We start from the raw sequence: 22759 nt of genomic DNA, 5'->3' as shown, positions 1-22759 counted from the left end.
CAGGAAAAGGCCAGGCACACCACCGGGCTTTGTCTCCCACTCTAAGGGAACCTGATGAGCAGAAGTGACTGGAGCCGCAGTTCTGGCCGAGCTCCACAGCGTGAGAGCCCCTCCAAGCTCTCTCTCCCACACGTTAAGTAGAATGACCCAAGGGGCCAAAGCTCCACAGCCCCTCCCTAGGAAATCACTGGCAGCGGTGGAAGGTGTATTTAAAAAAAGGGGGGGGGAAGGGCTCACGCGGCCTGTCAGAAGACAGGAACAACCCGGCCGCACCAGCCCAGCCCCACCAACGGGCTCCTCCGCGGGGCGCCCCCACCCCCTCGCGAGGCGGCCGCCCAACCGCCGCGCAGGCGCCCGGGGCACGCCGGGCCCGCCCGTTGGAGCCGCGGCCGGCGGGAGGCGGTCACGCCCCCGGCCCCGCCCATTGGCTGGAGGCGCGCTTGCGCGGCCACCTCCCTCCGGAAGGACGGCGCGAAGCGGCGGGGGGAGGGGAGGGGTGCGCATGCGCATGCATGCACGCGAGGCGGCCCCGCTGTGGCGCGCTGCCCTGCGCCGCGGGCAGACCGCGCGAGACTAGCGCGTGGCGGGCGGTTTGAGCCGTTGGCTCTGCTAACGGCCTCGCTCCCCGCCCCTCCCCCCGCCCCGGGCGGGTGACGGCTCTCCGCGCGCTTCCTCGGTCTTCCCGCCATTTTCTGCGCCTCGCCCCCGCCCGCCTCAGTACCTCGGCGGCAGGGCGCTGCGGTGAGTACGTGGTCGTGTGGGGTGGGGGCTCGCTTGTACCAGAAGGGGAGCGGCCGCAGCAGTATCCCTTCTCCCCTCCGTCTCCTCGCGCTGTCCTGCGCCGGGACGGTTCTTAGCCGGCCTCCCGTTGGGACTGTAGGCAGCGGGCGGCGGCAGCTGTCCCGCAGTTGGGACCTGGTCGGCGGGCGTTTGGGCTCGTGGCCCCTGGGGAAAAGCCTCGCAGTCTCTGCACGGGTCCCTGAGGATCCCCTGCCGGTGCAGGCTGAGCTGGCGTAGGCCACCGGACGTCTCCGTGCTGGGTAGCTGGGAGCGTGGGTAGTTTCTTCAGAGGTCTTAAGACGTTGGCTTTGATATCTGATGGCGGCTTGAGCGGCTGTGTCTGCGTGCCTTTCTCGTATGTATACACAAACATACAGCTAGGCGCGCTCCTCCTTCGTTTATTTTATTTTGAAGGCAGTCCTTTTATAGCGCGCAAGACTGAGGGCACTTGGGGGACTGCACTATGACATGAGGCTTGGATAACAAATGTTATTCTTTATATATAATTTATAACGCTAAGTAAAACAAATACCAAATTTCAGAAGAATACATTTGCTTTTTCAGCATTTATGTCTCCCTGGAAGGTCGGCAAAGTGATTTTTTTTTTCTGGTGAAATGTATGCTGTAGAACCAAGGTGTTGGGTAGAACTAAACTCTAAAAAAAATCTAAATATTGCACCCCAAAAATGCAAGCAAAGCCTCCTGAATTTCTTGATAATTTGTCCTGTTCTTTCCCTTTTGTCACGCATTCCTTAAGATAAGTGGTCAATATAAAACGAATTGTGTGATTTAGGATTCTCAAAAAACAAAAACAAAAACAACAACACTCAAACCCCACCTACCAAACCTCAAAGCTGATGTTTTGCATGCTGCGGAAAAATGCGCCTTTTTTTGTAGCTTTTTAATTACGATTCCTTACGCAATAGAGTATAGGCATTGTGCACAACTTTTTTTTGTGTGTTGATCAATAAATAACTATTATTACATTTTGACGTCATATTAGAGGACTTCTTGTCCCTTGTCAGAGGAAACTTTAAAATGGAGGTTTGAAAGACAAAATTCTACTGGCTAAATAAAAAAAAGTCTCTATAAGCAAGATCTTGAAGTGCAAGGTAATAACATTTTGGCTTTGTTTTTAGAATAAGTGCACCTCCCCTCATTTTGGAAGAGTTAAAAAGATTATTTTTTAGTTTAATGTGGGGAAAACTATACAAGTAAATCAGTTTTGCAGGACATTGAATTGCTCAAGGTTTATTCCTGTTACTTTCCAATTAATGTTAGTGTTCTCTTTTAATAGTACAATTTATGTCAATTAAAAGCATAAGTGTTTGTAAGGATCTGGGATTTAATTGATGTCAGAAGTGTTCCTTCTAATTTGATGACCAAAATATATTAAGGCATTCCTGAAATAGGAACTAGCTTTTAGACTTTGAATAGCCACGCTAATCCAGGATAGGTTTCAGTTGTCTGATGTGATCTGACACTTGCTTTTTCCTGTGCAGACTGTTTTTTATTAAAATACTGAACACTCATTAAAAACGACAAAAAAATACCACTGGAATAATACCCCAGATTTTTCATATTTTTGGATCTTTTCTGCTTACAAAAAATATTTTAATCATGAGCTGTGGAAGTCAGTTTGTGGAAACTCTTAAGAAAATTGGATATCCAAAAGCTGATGAGCTTAATGGAGAAGATTTTGACTGGCTGTTTGAGTCTGTGGAAGACAAATCATTTCTGGAGTGGTTTTGTGGAAATGTAAATGAGCAGCATGTGGTATCTGAAAAAGAACTGCAAGATTTTAATAAGCTGCTTGAATCTGGTAAGCCCATTTTAGAAGGAAATGCACTGGATGAAGTTCTTAAAACCTGTAAGCCCTTGGATTCAAAGAACAGTAGTCAGGGAAAGGAAGAGGAAGAGGAGGAACTTAAGAAATTAGAGAATGAATTTCAAATTCTTCAGAAGATGAAAAATCTTAACATTCATCGATGTAATAAGCTTCAAATGATGGCTTCTAAAAACAGCCAGATGTTACAGGCATTAAAAGGCAAAGAGGAAGAAGCACTTAAAGCTGTGAAAGAAGGACTGGGAGCGCTTACTGCAGCAAATAGCAAGCTTAATAATGAACTACTGTCTCTTATTGATGGAGTTAAGAAACTGGCCTCTTTCTTCACTGCTTCAGATTCAGAACAAGGATTAGGTCCACATCCAGTGTTTTTTTCCCAGCTTTCTTTGGACAAGTATTTGTCTCAGGAAGAACAAAGCACTGCAGCACTCACCTCATACACAAAAAAACATTTTTTTCAAGGTATGTCTGAATTAGTTGAAAGTTCACATGATGAAAACTTTCAGCTTGGGGATATAAGCAAACAATTGACTTGTGATGAAACTAATGAAGTTTGTGAAGAAAGTCGTGAGGTGGTTCGGCTGCAAACAGCATATATTTGTGCTCAACATCAGCTAATTCAAATGAAAGCTAAAGAAGAGGGTATGAATTCAGCTATACAATGCGCAGAGAACATGCTTCATTCCTTAAAGACCAAGGTAAGCTGTGAAAGACGATATAAGAGAGTGGAGTTTTAAACAGATGCAGGTGTATTAAATTGGATCTGGCATATTAAAAAGAACTGCTGAGATGTTATTTTCACTAATATTTACATAGTGAAGTTGCACTTTTTCAAAATTTTGGTCGTGTGCACAAAACTCACCTTGTGCAATACCTCCAGAGTCTATGGTTTGAATTAAAGGTGCTCTGCCATATTTACCAGTTTCTATCTTCTATAATTATTACCTTAAAAAATAGAACTTAAATTAAACTGTAAAGGTACTAATAATTTTGAAATTTAAAATTTCAAATTATATCTGTCTCTCAGTTGTTTGTGCAACAAACAAAAACTTAACTTAGTTAAATTTTGGGGGTGTTGGGGAACTAATATGATAAATATGTTCATGTTTATTTTGCATAGCATAAATTTGAAAAGTTTTACTTCACTGACTCTTTTGAATTTGTATTTGTAATATGGTGGCATTACAGTGCTGTGTCTTACATACCAAATAGATAAATCAGGTAGTTGAGGCACCAGATATCTCTCAACAAGTGAATGGCAGGCAAATATGACTAGCGGAATTTAAGAATGTGAAGGAGTCCTAACAAAAGGAAGAAAATTAACTTATGTCACAGTCATGGCCTGTCTCACTGGTGGCCTCATGTCAGTTTGTGTTTTTTCATTTGTAGATGACTAGCTTATAGGGCCTGATTGATTAAACTAATTTGAAAAAGATTCTAAACCAATTTGAAAGATAGATTCAGATAGCAGTTTTGAGTCCATCCAGCTGAATATAAAAATATGTATGTTCGCATAAGAGATTTTAGTTAGACATACTTGAAATCTGTGTGCTAAACAAAATACAGGTCTCAGCTTTTTCCACATTAAGCTGTTTTCCAGCACTGCAATAGAATGAAATTCCTTTTTATTGAAATACTTTTATCTAATACCTGACTTTTAAACCACTATTTACATTATGATATGTTGTTCAGGTCTGTAAAGCTGCTTGTGGAGTTTTCATTTAATTTTGCATCTTGTCAGTGATTTTCGTATGACATAAGTGCATAATCCTTCAGTGAACTGAAGTAAGATATGTTAGGGAAGTGGTGTGAAGAAAGATGAGCAAAAATGTTAGGGAACCATGAAGAAATTGACAAAAATTTGCTTTGTGCAGGGTATTGAAAAAGAAAACCTCAAAGCCAGGATATCTAGTTTAAATAATGAAATTTCAACGCTTAAAAAACATATAGCTCAGATAAACAATGAAGATCTGCCTTCCCTTTTGAAAGAGAATGCTCAGCTGTTGAAGGTGCCAGTGGTGAAAGGAGACTTTGATCGTCAGATTGCTCGGCAGGACTACTATGCTTCAAGACAAGATGAAATATGCCACCATTTGATAAGACAGAAAGCATCATTTGAACTTATTGAGCTAGCTTACAAAATTGAATTGAGGAAACATAAAGACATCCATTGTCAACTTGAAAATTTGGTAGAGTATCTGAAACAGAGCAGTAATGAGTTGGAACAGAGACTGCAATTGATGTCTGAGCTAGCTCAACATGGAAAGCCAAGGAACACTATTGATTCAAAGGATGGTTTCTCTCGTAGGTAAGCGTTGTGGTCACTGTTGAACTTTGGTTTACTTTGAACTAATATTGGGGTGATAAAAACTTGGGTAATCTAAGGTTAAGTTGTTAGGTTGTTTGGTTCTTAGTTACTGAGAAGCTCTAATTAGCTATAGCGAATATTTGAAAGTCCCCAGGACTGAAGCCTTGGAGACATGAGATTTGCCTCTTGGGTATCCTTTGAAAAGTTCTGTTCAGATTTGCCTGATGAAAAGCTGTTCAAGTTTCCATTTTATTAATGTTGCTGAAGCTTTCCTAAGCAATATCCAGAATAAAATGAATGTTCAAAGCCAATCCTTTCTTATATGCTGATCTAGGACCTCTTGAAAGTTATTCTTTAAGTGTTGATGTAGAGAGCTGTTAATACAGTGATTTCCCAGATTGCATATGTGACTTCATCAACTTAGCTTGCAAACCCCCCAGTGTTGTAGAGGAGAGGAACAAGTCCTGGAACATATGAAATGTGTTTAGCTCATTATTACTGCTTCTTGATTTGCTGTCTGGCTTCTGAGTCCTGTCAGCCATGTTTTTTCACCAACTGATTAAGTCTCCTTGTAGCTCAGGTGATAGTAGGAACATGTGCTGTCTTGCTGTCACTTCAAGACTCTGAACCATGAGGCGTATTGTATAATTATAGGTGTTTTAATGTCAGATTTTTTCCTCTTCGTTAAAAAGGTGTTTTAAGTATTTTTAATAACTTATGTTAAGTGATAGTTGGATATAGTCTTGAGCAGTGAAGGAATGCCAGAATTAGGTAGCATTAATTTTGCTCCCCTTGTGCCAATAACATCATGACAATGTTTTTGTTCAGATTTATTATTATTATTAAATCTTCAGTCCTGTTAACTCTACTCGCTCATCACATTGTATCAGAACACTATCTGACTGCCTTTTAAAGGCTGGCCTTAGTGTTCATGATTATGAAGAGAAGCTAAAAAAGTTATAAGCCCTAAAGGGTTTGTAAACAGAAGACACTTGTAAGAAACTCAGTTACTTTTGAACTATAACTCCTGTTCTTATTAAAGCCAATCTGATTCCTCACTGGGGTCCAACTCATGATGATTTTAATATGCAGAGTTGGTAGTAACAACTGAGAAGTCTTGAGTAATCATATTAGATTCTTCCTGATGTGGTTAAGAATACAGTTTGGTATAGCAAGTATTGCTGTCTTTGCATGACTCATAACTTCTTGGAGAATTTCATAGCAGTCTCTCCATAGATAGAAAATGGGAATTAGTCCAGTAAACTTGAAAATGTCATAGAGACTTCTCTTAGACTTCAATGACCATTGAAGTCTGTTGTTTTTCAGCACTTAAGAAATTGGGCCTATTTTACTGCCCTTGAAATATAGGGAAATAGGCTGTAAAAGCACATTTTGTCAACTTCTTTTGTCAACTTCTATTGCCATTTGGTGTGTAGTTATAAACTGTTATTTTGAAATTTCATTTCTGTTGCTTTAATATTGAAATACTTTAGACTCATATTTACCTATGCACTAGCTATGTATAGATAGAGCATTATAGTAAGAGTACCTGAGCAGTACTGTCCTTTACTAGTCCTCAGTCTGACTCCCTTAGTGAGTGTGAAAAAGCTTCCTCTTGACTAATCAAATAATGCCTGGAATGCTTAGGAAACTTAATGCTTATTTGTCTAACTTGATTGGTTACAGGCTATACCAGCTTCTTGAAGGAGAAAACAAGAAACAACAATTGTTTAAAACATACGAAAGCCTTGAGCAGATGGCTCAGAAGTTAAAGCAGGACTGTGTTACAGTGCAAGATCAGCTAGCACTGTCTTCTCAAGAACAGTCTCTCTTTTTGTCCAAGCTAGACGGTGATATAGATACCCTTTGTGATATTCTGTATTGTGGAGGAAATCAAGTATTACTTAGTAGTCAGGTAAGTCCTTATGCAGTTGCTTCTAAAATTATTACGTTCATGCATGTTCTTTTACTGAGATGAATATAGTGTGAAGGTTGTAGTCACACAAACTGGTTACTGCATTTTATTACAATAATGATGGTGATGGGCTCAGTAGTTACATTGTTCTTAGCACACTGCAAATGTGGGATTTTATATATGTTGGCAGGAAACTTTTTGATTCTGAGAAAATAGGTGCATCTAATTTTTTAAATCATTTCAAAAGCATATACAATCATGTGTTACTAATAAGTTTATGGTATGGGAAGTATGTCTTCTGACTAATATGTCACTAGAAAATTCATTTAAGTTTCTTTCTATTTCAGAGAGTATCCCCCCTCCCCTCCTTACCTATAATACTTATATAATTAATTTGGTTTGGCCCCTTAGAAAGCCTGGCCTTGAGTGGCACCTTGTGGGTAAAATAAGGGTATCAGAATTCTGAAGTGGAAAATCCAACTACAGAACTCCTAGGTGTTCCTTTTAGAACATCTTTTAAGAGAAGATAAGGATTTTTAAATGCAACTTGTTACAGTTTCTAAATAAATAGTAAATATCTCAAAAGTGGTTTGAGACAAGGCTTCTGTTTTGTAATACTTCCTTAGTTAAGCACATAAATATATATTAAACACTGCCATTTGTAAACTGAATTGGCAACATATAGAACAGTTTTTATTGAAAAATGAAACTCTGTATTTAGGACAATACCTATTTAGGGATTACAGGTTATTAAATCCATCAAATGTATTTTATTGTCTCAAGCACTATTACCTCTTAAAACATAGTGACATCTCTTTCTGTTGATACTGTTTCTCAGGAAAAGTAGTTTATTTCCTTTAATTAGGAGATAATGTGCAAGTAGATGACTAGCCTACCTACGCTGAATTATCATAAGAATAATGGGAAAATTCTAGCTGTTAATTAGAGGTTTAATTTTAAAGTTTTTTTTTTGTTCCTTTAAGACTTGACTAACTATAAATGCTTTAATAACAATGTCATTCAACCATCTTTATCTGGTAGACAGCCAGATTCTCATGGTCTTAACTCGTCTGTTTTACTAGACAAGTAAATGAAACTAAATTCTCGTAACCTGATGTGAGTACACTTACGTGTACCTCAAAAGTTGCACAAAGTGAATGGAATCCTTTATATCCTGTATTTCTGTTGTTTCTGATGAATTGTTCTCATAAAAATCGTTTATTAAAGGAAGTGGCTTCCAAAAACAAAAAGCTTTTCTGTTTGTATTAACAATGCTGAAGTAATAAACTTTTTCTTGTATTTTTGTTAGGAACTTACTGAGCAGTTTCATCAAATGGAATTTCATTTAAATGAATTAAATCAGCTCATTATGGATCTTCTTGCTGATGTAAAGGCAAAGAGAAACTTTTTAGAATCTAATAAGCTGCATCAGATGGAAAGAAACTTGTATGTGTATTTTTTCAAAGATGAAGAACACTTGAAAGAGATGGTGGAGAAGCTTGAGCAACAGTCTAAGGCTAAAACCAGTGGTCTAGAAGATTAAAGTTTCACTACCATTGCAGTTCTTGATATTTAAACTTAAATGTACTGTTAAAATATGAAAACATGTTAATGAAAACTGTCTTCAAGTTTATGGGAAAAAAAAGTATTAGCTTATCAAAGCTAACATTTATCTGTCATTACAACATATGTTTTGCTGCCACAGTTATCAAGTTTGTATTATATACTGCTTTATGGTTTTTGGCATCTGCTTGTTGAGTTCACATTTCAATTTTGTCAAAGTTTTCTTTGGTATGAGAAAATATACTGGGTACTTAATGAATTACATAACAGACTGCTCTTCTGCTAGCCTGTGTGTTGATTTCCATTATGTACAGCATAGCACAAAACAAGGTTTCATACCCTTGAGACATGTCCTCGTGCATGCTAAGAACCTTTTCATATGTGATCTGAAAAGTAAATGTGGAGTAGGCATTCCAGATTTTTGAATGTGAATGTACTGTGCTCCTTCTGAAGAGGAAAGTTCTTCAAGGCAAAAATTTTGTGATTGCTTCCCTTACAGTTCCTCTAAGAAGATATGGGTTTTTTTGGTTGTTTTTTTTGTTTTGTTTTGTTTTTAATGTAGAAATGTGTTGGAATATGTAGCAGAATCTGTGTTTTAAGACTGTTTTTAAGACTGTTCTTATATCTCCTTATTTAACTTACGGTCTGTCTTCTCCATTGAAACCAGTCCATACTCTTATCAGGCTCTTCAAAGAAAAAGAAGTTTGAATTTCCTTTTTGGACTTAGGGCCTTTTGAGGATCTTTTGTTACAGCAAGTTCAGAATTTGCTCTATAATTCATAATGATGTGCTTTTAAACTTCAGAGTCTCAGTGCTTTTGGACTTCTGCTTTCACTGGCACTAGACTGTTTATCAAATTCTGGTATCATATCCTAATACAGCAGTGAAATTAAATATGCTTTTGTAGTATAACTTTCAGTCTTTTGTATGTTGATGGGATCAGCTGTGTTTGCATTCAAATGTTAGACATCAATAATAGGCAGAAAATTAGTATTAGCTTTATCTTCATTAACACTTTCTATTTTGACTGCAGACTTTTACCTTTTATATAACTTAATTAGCAATACTGAATTTCTTTAACTTGTTGGATTTTGTGCTGCTTAATCCTATACATCATGTTTATTATTAAATGTTAAATACTACAATTTAAGATCAGTGTTGTCACTACTTAAGGCAAATCTCTGTGTTGGTTTGATGTGTATTCTGATGCCTGTTGTCTGTTTTATGTTTAGTCTGCTAGGTTCTGATTTTGATATGCTCCCTGAATTTGGAGACTGGTACTTCCCATTTTGGAAAACTCAAGGAGCATTTTTACCCTGTAAAGGACAGAAATGTTGCTGTTTCATGAGTTAGGAAAAAGTGGGCAAGAGGAAAGATTATACTTTTGATTCTTGTAATATCAGGGAAAGGAAAGCCATTCTCTCCCCTTTCCCCCTTTGCATGCTTACTGTCAAATAACAAACCAGCTCGCACCCTACAGTGCAGTGTTTTGTCCAATAAAATTGTCTATTTTCACTATTTCCTTCAGTACCTTCCATGAAAGCCAGTTCCTCATGACTTCACATCATTCAGTATCAGAATGCTTTCTCTGCAAGGGTTATGACCACAAGTATATTACAACTCCTAGGATACCTCCCTATTTTACTTTGTTTAGGGTTCTTAAGTGCTGTGCTATTCATTAAAGGCCTGACTGAATGCTAGTCTTGGGATTTTCCGCTATCTGGGACTAGATGTTGCTGGTAACATACTAGTCACTAACAAGAATTTTGAGATGCTTTTCAGCTTCTACAACATCAAGTCCAACTGATAATCAACTTGTAAATTAGGACTATTATAGAGAGCTTTGGGACAGATCTTACATACATAGGTTCAAACAGACAATTTTGACTTGTTTGAGCTAGACATATGCTAACCAATAGTAATGCAGCTTTATAGGTGTACCTGCTTAAGTTCAGATACAAGTGTCTGTATTTGTAAATATTCAGATTTGCAATCTGTCTGTTGTCCTGAGCTAAGAAAAATACTTCCCTGTGAACAGAAAGAAATATTGTCGACTTGATGGTTGAACTTGACAGTGTGTTTGTGCACTGGATTTAGTGAAAGAAGCTCAGAGTAACAAGTGAATAATTACAGCCCTGTATAGGAATAATTTACTTAACCATCGGTAGAGCAATTCACCTGTATACAGCTTGAACCTTATAAGAATTCTGAAAATGTTATGTGGTTATCTTGTGTTTGTGGTAAGTCTTATGCGTTGTTCTGATCTAGCTCTATAAGGTCAACAGTCATCTGTATGAACATCTTTAATTCTCCCAAGTGTCTTGTATCTGGGGGCTATCCAGTTATTCTGTATGCAAGTGTTACAGAATATGACTACAGGTCAACTGGAAAAGAAAGTGTTACTAAAAAAGGATAAAATTCAGGACAGTAATAACCGCAGTAAACACTTGCAGAGACTTAAATGTTGTTGAGCTATTTCGTAAATTGGCAAATGAACTATAGTAGCTACTTTAATATTTTTGAATTAATAGTACTTGATTATATCAATGACACAATTTAAGGCATAGAGGTCTTTTTTTAATTAGTGATGTGTTTTCTGGGGAAAAATACTTATCTTTGAATATCATAATAGTAACCCTTCTTTGTTTCATCTTGTGATGATGCTATTTTTTGCAGTTATCTTCTGGAGCATTGTTGTTTTCTTTCCTTAGAACCTGAGCAACATTTTTATAGCCTGACACTGGAACACAAACCAATAACATAGTAAATGTATGCATACACTAAAAATAGACTTGTTTAAAGATGTATGTGGGGGGGGTGTCAGATATAAATTATTATTAATTCTTATATAAGTGCTGACTATATTTTGTGGCCCTAATATTTTGCATAATTGATATGTGTATTCTGTGTTTAGGTTTAATCATAAAAATGGAGTATTACACATCACATGTAGGATGCGAGATTTCTAAAGTGCCTTTATCTGATATCGCTCAGAGGATTATGTCAGCTTTGCAGTCTATTCCTGTAGGAGAAGCTCAGACTAGCAGAAAAAATGGCCAGAGTGAGTAAACCTTAGTCTGTTTAAATGTTTCCATTTTCAGTTGAAAAAACAGAAACTGATTCCAAAGGTTTTGAGCTGTAATTGTAGCTGAAGATGTGGCAAAAGTACAGTTAAATGATTTTGTGCAGATAGACCTTAACAGTAAAACTTAATACTAGGTCTCCAAAATTTAGAAGCAATCACTGTGTGTAAATTGTTTTAACAAAATTGTATTATATCCTGATTTAATGAGCTTCTCTCACCCTCTTCAAGGTGTTCATTGCTTTCTCTCCTTGCCCCCCACCCCGCAACTTGGCCTTTAAACCTCTATTAGTATTACTTCCATTTGTGTACCTTGAATGTACACTTGGTCATGGATGGTAAATTGAAATATAGATGGTTCCAGGGTACCTTAGTTTCCTAAGATTAGACTGTGTTTACTAAATGATGGTTTCAGCTGTAATAATTCCAAACGATTTGAAACATCTTTTCATGGACTCTGATATTTTTTAGTGGCCCTTCCCTTAGCAAGCTGATTTAATTCACTGTGTAGATATCAAAGTATTAAGAAATACTGGCTAACTAGTAATCCTCGTTTTCTAACTTCCTGAGGATTTTTGATCTTTACTCTGTAAATCCACACATATGGGTTTAAACTCGAGGTTTTGTATAGGCTGTTTAAAGCAGAAAGCTTATCTGTAGATATTCTTTTTTTATTATGAACGTTTTAAATGTTATAGGAGTTCTCCTGTGGAGTTCCAGTCAATACCTGCCTGTGGTTAAAACAAACAAACCAAAACCAAATCTCTAGTCCCCATTAAAAAAAAAAAAGAAAAAAAAAGTGAGTGTTTAGGTTCACAGGTGTAAAAAATGAATTAAGCTGTAATCGTTTGAGAAGTATGCTGGGACTTTTCTGATTGATAATGCTGTGTCAGCATAAGGACCTAGGATATGGCCGGTACCCTCGGTTTCACTCTGTCTTTATTTCTAACCTTTTATTGCTACACACAGTAAAACTAGATGACAAGTTCAAACTGTGAACTAACTACTAAATTAAATGTTTGTTAACTATGATCTGGACTGGATATTTAAAGATCACTACAGAAGCTGGGAACTTGCAAGAATGCCTGTGAACTCTCTAGACTCATGTCAGTTCTTTAAATGCATATTCATTAGTAAAGCATAACCTAGAGCTTACTGTGAAATTATAGGAGGAAGAGCTAACAAAAGTCCCAGTGGTAGAGCAAATTAGGTAATGTTAGAAGTGCCTAAGCAGGTCTTTGAGCAAAGCCCAACATCTTACTCAGAATGTAATGAATACTAGGAAGGTCTTGCAAGGTGAAGTTTTAAATCTCAGCTCTGTATGTTTCATAGTCTGTCAGTCTGGGAGCCCTGGAAAGAAGCAGATAATGAAAGTTAAATTTTTGCTTAATTTCAGCTATATTCTAGAAAATTATTTGGTCAACTAGATTTAAGTCTAGCATTTGTTCCTGTGTGCCTGGTGTTCATTGCAGCTTCAGTTTTACATAAATAACAGTTCAGACTAGTCTTTCAATAACAGAGAATTAGATTAGTGGAACCTGATGGTGTAGCAGTGAAAAGGTGGTAGTTGATTGCTGTGGAAATCAGTGATACACATTTGACAGTATGTGTTTATGTAAAAATGATACATTTGGACCAAAAAAATTGAGGTTATTTTACAGAAAATCAGACCTCTGTTCTGGCTTAGCTTAATTGCTTTTTACTTCTCTTGCCACCTTGTTGATTTCCCCTCCCTAATTTTCCTGTTCAATGTTTCCTGTTTTACAGCTATGAACTCACTGTATTGTGTGATGTCTATACAGGGTTATATTGTCTGCTCTTGATCTACTAACTCTTTGTCAAGCTGTAAAAATTAGAGAATTTTTTTTGAAAATACCATGAAGGTATCTAGTATCTTTAGCCAAGTGAGCTTGCTGTCGTCTTTGGTTCTCCTAAATCCTTTTTTACTGGGGAGTGAAAGAACAGTGTAAGCATCTGGTGTTGCAGCATGTCACGTGACTAGCTTTTTTGTTCTTGTTTTCCATTTAGTAATTACTTATGGGGTTTTTTTTGGCATACAGGCTTAATAACAAATGTATAATTTGAATTGCTCTTAGGAATAGCAATAGCTGGTTAAAGAGTGGATCTAGAGAGAAGTATTTTGCACTTCCTTTAAAAAAGTGCATCAAGTTGGTCTCTATTAGACTGTATTTTATTGATAGAATCTTTAAAGATTAGATTCTACTTACTGGAGAAAAACCTGATTGACTTTAAATGATAAATACTGTGGTCAAATAGGACAAATGTCTGACGTAGTAGTGGATGAAATTCTATGGTTATCTTGGCAGTAGTGCTTGTAATAGATAGGCCCATCCAACCTTAAAAATGAGTTTGAAGGCAAGAATGGGTTTCTACTGCCATCTGGTGGTACTATTTCATGAATCAAAAGTTGGAGGTTGCCTAAGTATTTAGGTACATGTCATGTGGAATACTGTGTACTGAAGGAGATAAATGTAATCCTTATTGTCTCTGTAAGCTGAATTTGTCAAGAAAAAATATCTAGATGTGATGAAATTAAAAGCACTGAATGTAAACTGAGTTACTATACAGCATACTTTATATAGTAACTGGCATTGTTGAATGTCTTGTCAAGAAAATCAAATCTAAAATATTTGAAGCTACAGGTACAGCTACACTATCTGCTATTTTTAAAGTTCAGGTTAGAGGTCTGAGCTGATTACTATTACGAATAACTGATTATACACATACACCAATATGAACTTATCTATAATATTATAAAGTAAAAAACCTAGTTTCTTCTGGAGACTAAGCTAAATAGTCTTTTAAAATCTTTTTTAGTCTTTTAAGTACAAGGTCTTGGTTTGCCTCATCAAAACTTTTAAAAACTAAATTCAGCAAATGGCAATAAATTCCCATATACTTTGCTTGATGTCAGTCATCAGCACGTTTAAAATGTTTAGTTTCACAATATGGCTTGCTGCTGGTAATGCAAATTTTGTAGCTGAAAAGAGCAGTGGAATATTGTACTCTGTATGGACCAGGAATTAGAAGGGGATAAAATACATATTTTTCCAGTGAGGTTTTTTTTGGCTGAACAAGAAAAGAATCTGGAGATAAAGGAATTCTAACTAATTCCAAATTCTGGAGAGGCATGCACTTCAGGAGTTCTGTGTTTCCCTGTTCTTCCTCTCCTACCTTTGGAGTTCCTAACTACTACCTACTGTTACCCTTTGTTCTTTTATTCCAGCCTTTACTTGCTGCTTGAGGCCACTTGGAAGTGTTGATGGCAAAAGAGAGAAGGCACATCTTAGCCATTTCTTTGAGCATGGTGCAGAGTCCTGAGGTGCTTTTACAAAGCCTTCCTTAAACTGCTATATCAGGCTGCTTCCAGGACTGGAGGCTAGGCATCTCTGGTAGTTCAGTGCTGTGCCCAAACTAACAGCTGTGCTGGGGCCACGGCTTTTTCTCAGGCCTAGCACTGATAGCCATCCGGTTTCTTGTTGTGTTGCTAGTCATTATGTTAGCTTTCTATAACTTTGATATGTCTGAATTCTCCTTGCTCTCAGTTCTTGTCTGGCCTCGTGATAACCTGTTCTTGCCAGGATAAACAAAGTGAAAACCTATCCTCTCAAGATGGAACATGCTCAACTCTGTAGGGCATGGTGTGGCACAGTTGTGTATGCAGATCATTGTACTGAAGAAAATTTTGGAGAAGAAAATTCTGCCTAATTCCAAGAAAATCTCCCCCATCTCCAGCTTTTGTTTTGACCAAAATGGGATGTGTTTTCTTGAAAGAAGGCAATATATGTACTTACAGTATTATGGTAATTCCTCTTCTGAACCCTGTGAAAATAATGTTTGTCTGCTTTGTAGCAAAACTTTTTTTTTTCTTTCCCTTTTAATGGGGAAAGAACACATTTTTGCATATGTGTGTTTAAGAACTTGAAGGGCCATTTTGAACATAAATGGTGTTAATTTGAGGAAAACAGTTGCCATGAAAAACTTGATTGCAAATATTTTGTTTAGTAAGAGTGGAAATAATGTAACACTGTAACCTGAATTGTGTGCATTGCTGTCACCTTCACCTATATTGTAAAATGTTTTCCATTCTTTTTTAAAGGTACAGAGAAGACAAAGGAAAATAAACTAGGTGATAATGATTCACATCTGGAAAATGAAAAGGCAAGCTGTAAGGCATACTCTAAGATTGAAGAAATCACTAAAACAGTTTTTATAGAAGGCTTTACTCTTTCCTAACAAGATATATCACTATGCATTGTGCATACTCATGGTTCAGATAAAAACTTTTCTCTGTCTTATCTTGCACTTGGCATCAGCATACCTGTGAGAGTCTTGGCTGCACTTCTGTTGTCCTTTTTATAGGAAGTTAGTCTGTTTTGACAGGTTGATCAGAAATGAATGAGGTAACCACATTTAGATAGTTATCAGGATTTAAAAATGTTCTTAAACCTCTGTCACTGAAAAATCACTGGCGCTCCAAAAAGCTCTGAAATGCAGCAAGCTTCTTTTCCCAGTAATACAGAAGTGGCTTATGTTTTGTGAACTGTCATCTCGCATCATCCATAACTGATATGGTCCATATAATGCCCATGTAGCCTACAGCAGAGTGATTAGATTCTGTGGCCTTTGCATGACTTCTAAATCAGTACATCATTTAGTATATTAAATGCCCTGATAGAAACTACATAAATGAAGCTAAAGCATTATTTTCTTAACTGGATAGTCCTTCATTAACAAAAGGAGAATACTTTTCTACAAAATAAGCTTAAAGAATACATACAGCATATCTTCAAAAAAAAATCTTGTGCTGGGAATCAAAATGCATATTCCTTCACTGACACTAGCAAAATCAAGGATCTAAGAGAGATCACTGCGGCTTTCTTGGTGGCTCTACTGCATTCCACAGATGTTAACAGCACTGTTCTGTCTTTTCCAGAGTTGCTAATGGCATGTCACTTTTTCTGTTCTGTAGGTGTTACCTGTCTTTTTTCTCTTAATTAAGTGTTGTTTTAATCTAAGTATGTTTTCTTGTAAGATGAAGCTTTTTAAGCTATAGTTTTGCAGCAGTGGTTTTGTAGCACCATAAGTCCAAGTTTCTCCCATAGAGTGGTACTAGTTGGTAGATAATTGTAAAGTGAACTAATTGAGAGAGCTGATTCACATGAAAAGTGGTTTCATAGTACAAAGGTTTTTTTGTTGAATCATGTCCCTCAACTTGGTTTAATGGGCATGCAAGAGCTGGTGCAAGAATGGGAATGGATAACTAGGGCAGCGTAGCCCCAACTTAGAATGTGATTGTAAGGTCACAGGAAATGTTATGCTTATGCATGATGCTGAGACTAAAAATTAGGAGACTTCACTGCTTTGTGAAATAGTTAAGGAACTCAAAAAAGAAGTTACTTTGATTTGATTCTCTGCAAATCAAGTTCAGAATCTTCCTCCTCTGACAGGGACTATAATCTTTCAGGGTTATTACAAGGTAGATAATTCGCTACAGAAGTGCTTAATTTCAAAAAAAGGAAAATACATAAAAATTAAAGAGCTTTTAAAAGAAAAGATAGGGAATTCTCCTCCCTCCCCACCCGGAGCAAAACCTTTGTAGGTAATGTGGGCATTTATTCAAAACAAAATGCTGGAGGCTTAGAATAAATTCATAGTATCTGCCCAGGAAAAAAAAAAAAAAACTTTGGCTAAGCAACAAAATGGAGACAGCTGTAAGAAATACCATTATGCAAAAAGCTGAACTCATCAGAATTTGTTCTTTTATAGTTGCCTCATTTGCGTAAGTTAAATATAAAACCACAACGATACACTCCTAATAAACTTTGAGGAACAGTTGGAAAAGCCATAACTAATGATACATCTTCCCTGCCCCCCTCCCCCAGCCCCCCCAGAATGTGTTGGGAGTAGAAAGCTTGCCACCACCTGTAAGGCCTGTTAGATGATCAAGGCATAAAAGGATTATTCAGGGAAGATACAGCTGTATATATCCATAAATCATTGAATACACATTTCCCTTGAGGAAAAACTGGAAAGATTGCCATTCCAGAGTCCCAGTTTATGGGAATCAAGACAAAGGATCTGCCTCAGCTGAAGCGGGTGTAGAAGAAACAAGCAAAATAAACAAAAAATTAGCAGGACCAGTATTATACCTTGCTAAAGGAAATCAAGGATAAAGACACAGAATCATAGCATTAGCATGTAATTTCTTTCTTAATGCTGTTCAGTAGCACAAGAAAAGAAAATACTTTGCTAAAAGGAGATCTGGGGATGTCTGGACTACAAAAGACCAGTCAGCTTGACAGCTGTTCTGGGCCCATTGGTTTAAACAGAATGGAATAGATTATTTATCCATATACCTGATAATACTTCTCCTATATGACTTCTGTGTATATTTTGTTGTGTCTTGCACTCTAAGTTTTTCAAAGAAGTCAGTAGAGATCCAGTTGACACAGTGTACTTGAATTTCCAAAGCAGTCATTGTCCAGAGCAGTTGTTCCAAAGTAGAAGTTCTTTAAGAAAATAAGTTGTCCTGAAAAAAGCTCTGAACACTGAAGCTAAAAATGGGAATGAATGGTCACCTCTTTCTTTAGACAGAGGTCACTACTGTCCTAGTCACTTCAGGAGACAGACTACTAGACTAGATAGCTCTTCTGTCTGTTAATTTGGCATTGTCAGTATTAAACTAACAATAAAAAAACAGTGATGGTTTTGAATGCAAGCAATATAAATCAACAAATTCAGCTTTGTTGATGTATATTAGAATTTTGTGTTCTGTAATATACTCCCCCCCMTTCCCCCCCCCCCCAACTAACTCTTTGGTTTGATAGTATCATTAACATTTTTTTTCATAGAATGTTACTTCCTGAAAAGCTTTTCCAAATTAACTCATGTATGTTTATGGCTCCTAATAAGCTGACTAACTGGTTCACTGAAAAATTTCCATTTTTTCCAGGAGATTCATGATTCTGCAATTGTATTATTAAACACATCTGCCAGCCCTGAAAAAAGTAACACTGGTCAAACAGTCAGGACAGTGCATGTCAACAAAGTGTTTTGCAGTCGAGAGACCAAAATAATGAGCTCTCCGTTGCCACTGTCTGCTTTGAGTGCTTTTGTAAGTTATCAGGATTTAGACTTGCCAAAATGGGTACATAGAGAAAGAAACTTTTCAGTAGAAGCAAAAAAACTGAAGGATGGTGAAAAGAATGTAGCTACTTCCCTTAAAAGAAAGCAGGATGTGTGTACATATTGTTCAGAGAAAACAAGAAAATTACTTGTAAAGAACTGCACTCCTTCGTATGAAGGAAGATCTAACTGGACTTCTGGACAAGCAGAATCATCTGAAAATTGTCCTTGTGATGTCAGAAGTTTGGGATATGAAGAAAAAAGAGATTTGCTTGCAACTATAGAACAGGCAGTGGCTTTGATAACTACTATGGTATTTCAAGATGGTTCTTCGCAGCTCAACTCAGAGCAGGTTAGTGAATCATCTGTTTTGGTTAGAATTAGTTTTGCAGAGTCATTTGAAACTTGCATGTGATTTGGATAAACAGAAAACCGTTAGGAGTCTAGAATCTGGAACAATTTTTACGTTCTTGTTTACCAAAAATAAATGTAAAAGGAGGTAAACCTTAATACTTCTGACTACATTTTCTTACCAAGTAAAACCTGAAGAAAATGAACCATTTGGGCTAAATAGTCATTTGAGTACTTAAAGTGAGAATGTTTGAATTAGCATCTTTTTCTGCTTTGTGACATTTCCGTCACAGTGGATTTTTGTTGCAAAGTTGAAGCTTTTGTATGCTACTCTACAGTGTTACTAGTGCATGCAGTAACTCCAGTGTACCTAATGGGTTTCATATCCTAAAACATATGTGGAATTTTTTTATATAGGATTGTATAAAATTTGTCAAAGGAAACACTATGTAATTGTACTTAACAGGTCTTAACTTCATCAGTAAAAGGAATTGTTGTCTTAGTGAAGGGTCAGACAAATTGCCTTTGCTCTCCCAGTTACTCTTCAACTGCCTGTACTTGGGATGCTTCTAATCAAAATGATAAATTAATTTATTTGAAAACTGAATGGCCATCTATTTGGAAACGAGAAGAACGGGCTCACAGGAAATATGCCGGGTGAGAGTATGTAGGAAAAAATAAGTTTTGCTTTATGTATGTTGTTAGCAGTTGTGATGTTGGTTACATGGTTTCTTGCAGATTGGCACAGGCTTAATCTCCCTATGCTTCAAGTCCACGTTAGCTGTGTTAGTTATGTGTCAAGCCTGGGCTAATATAAGCCAAATTAAGTAAATTGTAAAGCATAAAGATTTATTTTTAAGATCATGGACTTGCTAGTCGCCTATCTCCTACTGCTCCACCATATGACTGGAAACAAATCACTTCGCTTGCCTTTATTTCTCTAGCTGTAATACTGGAGATATAAAAAGACTAATTTTTTAATTTGTTGTTAGTTTGATTATAGATTGTTAGGAATGGAGACTAATGCATCAATAAATCAAGTTCTTATGAACAATAAAAATATCAAGAATAAGTTAATTGTATTAAATACAGGTTTTATCTAAATGCGAATGATCTCTTGTAAGAATGGTAAAGTTATGTAATAGTGGAGCTACGCAGTGTAAAATAATACCTTATGATCTGCACAAATTCTGATCTGTCCAAAGACTTGAAACTGTGGTTTCATATAATCAAAAATAAATGATCTTGAAAGCTCTTTAAATAATGATTATTTTCTTATATTGCCCAAAATAGAGCTCATCAAATATACTACACTAAGAATTAGCACAATTTATATAAATTTCTATTTCAAATAGCATGGACAGAGAACTATAGACATTTTCAAAAGCAGTAGGAAAGCATGACATAAGATGAAGCATTCTGCATTTAAACAGCATGTTAATACTAGGTAATTGTGGCAATTTAGACTGTCCAGTAATTTTTAAATTGTAATTTTACTATCCTTGATTAACTCAATTAGAATCTTCTATGAGCCTGTCTGGGTATATTAAAGTGTTACAGGGATGCCAGTTGCTGTTTTGTATTAAGCTTGCATTTAATTTTGAATGTCAAATAAGGATTTATTTTCTTTATGATTGCATGATAAAGCACATCTGCCAAGATGTTTAATTTAGAATGGAATGAAGTTTCAGGTATTATTAAATTGAGAACTTTAATATTAAACTACAGTATTCTGTTCTTACAGGAAGAAAGAAACCCCTTCTATTAACTGTTTAGTGATACTAACTAAATGGATAAAATTAAATGTGTTAACTAAATCTTGTAACTATATAGTGCATATTAATGAATTTCTTCTCTGCAGGCAAATATTGTTTCAAATGCTACATTGCAAAGTTCCAGTTATTTGCTTCAATGCAAAAGATTTCCTGAGGACACTACTTCTAGTTTATAGTAATGAAATTAGCTGGAAACAAGGTAATTATTGGATCTAATTTATGATTGAATCCTATGATCTCTATGGTGGTGATGTTTCTGTTAAAATTACTAGGTGTAGAAGTAACTAGATTGGTGGTTAAGTAATATTTTGGAAAACAGAGTTTTAGTACCATGGAAAAGAAAACCCTTTTTGGGAGGTGGTGACCATCGTATCAAGACGTATCAAGAAGATGTATTTCTTCCAGGAGCGGGAGTCAAATTGCTGAATAATTTAAGGATATCTTCCAGTGGAAATGAAAACTCTCAACACAGTGCTGACTGTGGCTGAAAAGGTCAAGCTGCTTCATGTTTTGTGTTCCTAGGAAAAACTCTCTCTGCTCAAGAGGAGAGACTAAAATAAATTCTGGAAGTAGTCATAGCTGTCAAAATTAGGAATTGCTTGACTGGGTCCTTGGTTAGCTGATAGAAATAAATAAGACTCTTGTGTAATGAATTTAAAAAAAACCAAAAGATAAATTTAGGTCTAAAAATAATATTTATTTTTTCTTGGATCTGTGGATGAATCTATGATATTAAAAAAATAAAAGCATGCCCCTTTAGAGGGCACTCTTTCTATGTAGAGTCTTCAGATTGTGTTCAGCATCTGAAAAGTATCATCAGAAAACAACAATAACCTTCCAGTGATTTAGAACCTGGTGCGAAGATCTGCACAAAAGGCACTTAGCCCTGGGGGAGGGGGAATAGTGAACATTGTGAGAATGTCGTAATGGTACTGCCATTGGTGAAAATTTTATGACCTGTATACACAGGAAATAGTAGATCTAGGTTTCTTTTGACTCATAGAATTTGAATCTGAAGCTCCAAGTATCTAAAATAATTTTTGTTTAGGTTTTTTTTTTTTAAACTTTAGAAGTTGTACACAAGTGTTTCCTCACCCACGTCTCTGCCATGGTAAAAAGTACATTGTGTAAATTGCCTTTTCTAAAGATAAAATCCCATCATTGCAAAGTCAAGCAAACACTGACATTTCATTATGAGCTTAGAGAGACTAATGTGTGATACTACCTGAAAGTGGAATCTGTAGCTCTGTCACTGAGCGTGTGTATGCTGGTTTTCTGGGCACCTCCCCCTCCCCAACCAAAGGTCATAGCTTGGCCAAATATAAGGCCAGGCTTGTTGGGTGTCACTAGAATTTTTCATCTGCATGATGAGAGAGAGCACTCTGCTATATGCAATTTTCCTCTCATTTCTGAAGTTCTATGTTTTGTGTCTGTTTTTTTATTACAGAAAAAAAGGGAAACTTCTGTGAAGAGATCTTAGCTTTATAAGGACATCTAATGGCCATTTTCTATTTGCTGACCATGTGATCATTCCATTTATTGTCTAAGTGGCAAAGTTGTTCTGACTGTTGTACTCTCAGTTAATCCTTATACAATGGAAGAGGTGATCAGAGTTTTAAAGAAATATTTCCAGTGTTTTGTGACACTCTTCTTAGTCCCTGTTGCCTGGGTAGATCTAATTTTGATGTGATTCTACTATGCTGCACTCTGGTACATACTAAATACTGTGGTGCTGAGTCACAGACTTAAGTCTATTCCCTAGGCTGCTCCCTAAAGACAGCTGGCAGGGATTTCTGTTCCCATATATTCTTGCTGCTTGAGTCAAGCATCCCAGGACTTTGTTGGCTAGTTCTCATTGCTACTACCCTCGCTGTCGGTAAAAATTTTAGTCAGGGAAGAAGGGACAGACAAGTCAGAGGTGTTTGATTTTTTTTTTTTCCTTTCTTTTTAACTAGAGACTGTTTTGTGTGCTCATTGTAAACACAGATAC

At 36.8% G+C, this 22759-nt stretch overlaps 2 protein-coding genes across 3 annotated transcripts in view; both read left to right on the top strand.

The window, feature by feature from the left end:
- The first annotated feature begins 646 nt into the window (after positions 1–646).
- HAUS3 (HAUS augmin like complex subunit 3) lies at positions 647–9930 on the top strand. 2 transcript variants are annotated; one of them, XM_026064561.1, is made up of 5 exons: positions 647–741; positions 2283–3324; positions 4501–4934; positions 6621–6849; positions 8159–9930. In XM_026064561.1, exons 2-5 carry the CDS (start codon positions 2401–2403, stop codon positions 8390–8392), a joined length of 1821 nt encoding a protein of 606 aa, XP_025920346.1. In that variant the 5' UTR covers positions 647–741; positions 2283–2400; the 3' UTR covers positions 8393–9930. The 2 variants fall into 2 exon arrangements, with proteins under 2 accessions (XP_025920346.1, XP_025920347.1); XM_026064562.1 differs by lacking the exon at positions 647–741 and having other exon boundaries at positions 779–3324.
- POLN (DNA polymerase nu) overlaps positions 661–22759 on the top strand; it is a 94265-nt gene continuing 72166 nt past the window's right edge. Inside the window, exons 1-6 of the mRNA XM_026064555.1 lie at positions 661–741; positions 11327–11473; positions 15615–15676; positions 18471–18995; positions 19461–19651; positions 20856–20968. Of these exons, the coding sequence (XP_025920340.1) occupies positions 11341–11473; positions 15615–15676; positions 18471–18995; positions 19461–19651; positions 20856–20968 (1024 nt within the window). The 5' untranslated portion in view covers positions 661–741; positions 11327–11340. The remainder of the gene's footprint in view (positions 742–11326; positions 11474–15614; positions 15677–18470; positions 18996–19460; positions 19652–20855; positions 20969–22759) is intronic.

Source organism: Apteryx rowi, unplaced genomic scaffold (assembly GCF_003343035.1).
Source record: "Apteryx rowi isolate R43461 unplaced genomic scaffold, aptRow1 scaffold_22, whole genome shotgun sequence".
Lineage (NCBI taxonomy): Eukaryota > Metazoa > Chordata > Aves > Apterygiformes > Apterygidae > Apteryx > Apteryx rowi.
The sequence above is the reverse complement of the archived record's forward strand: the minus strand, read 5'-3'. Positions and strand labels throughout refer to the sequence as shown.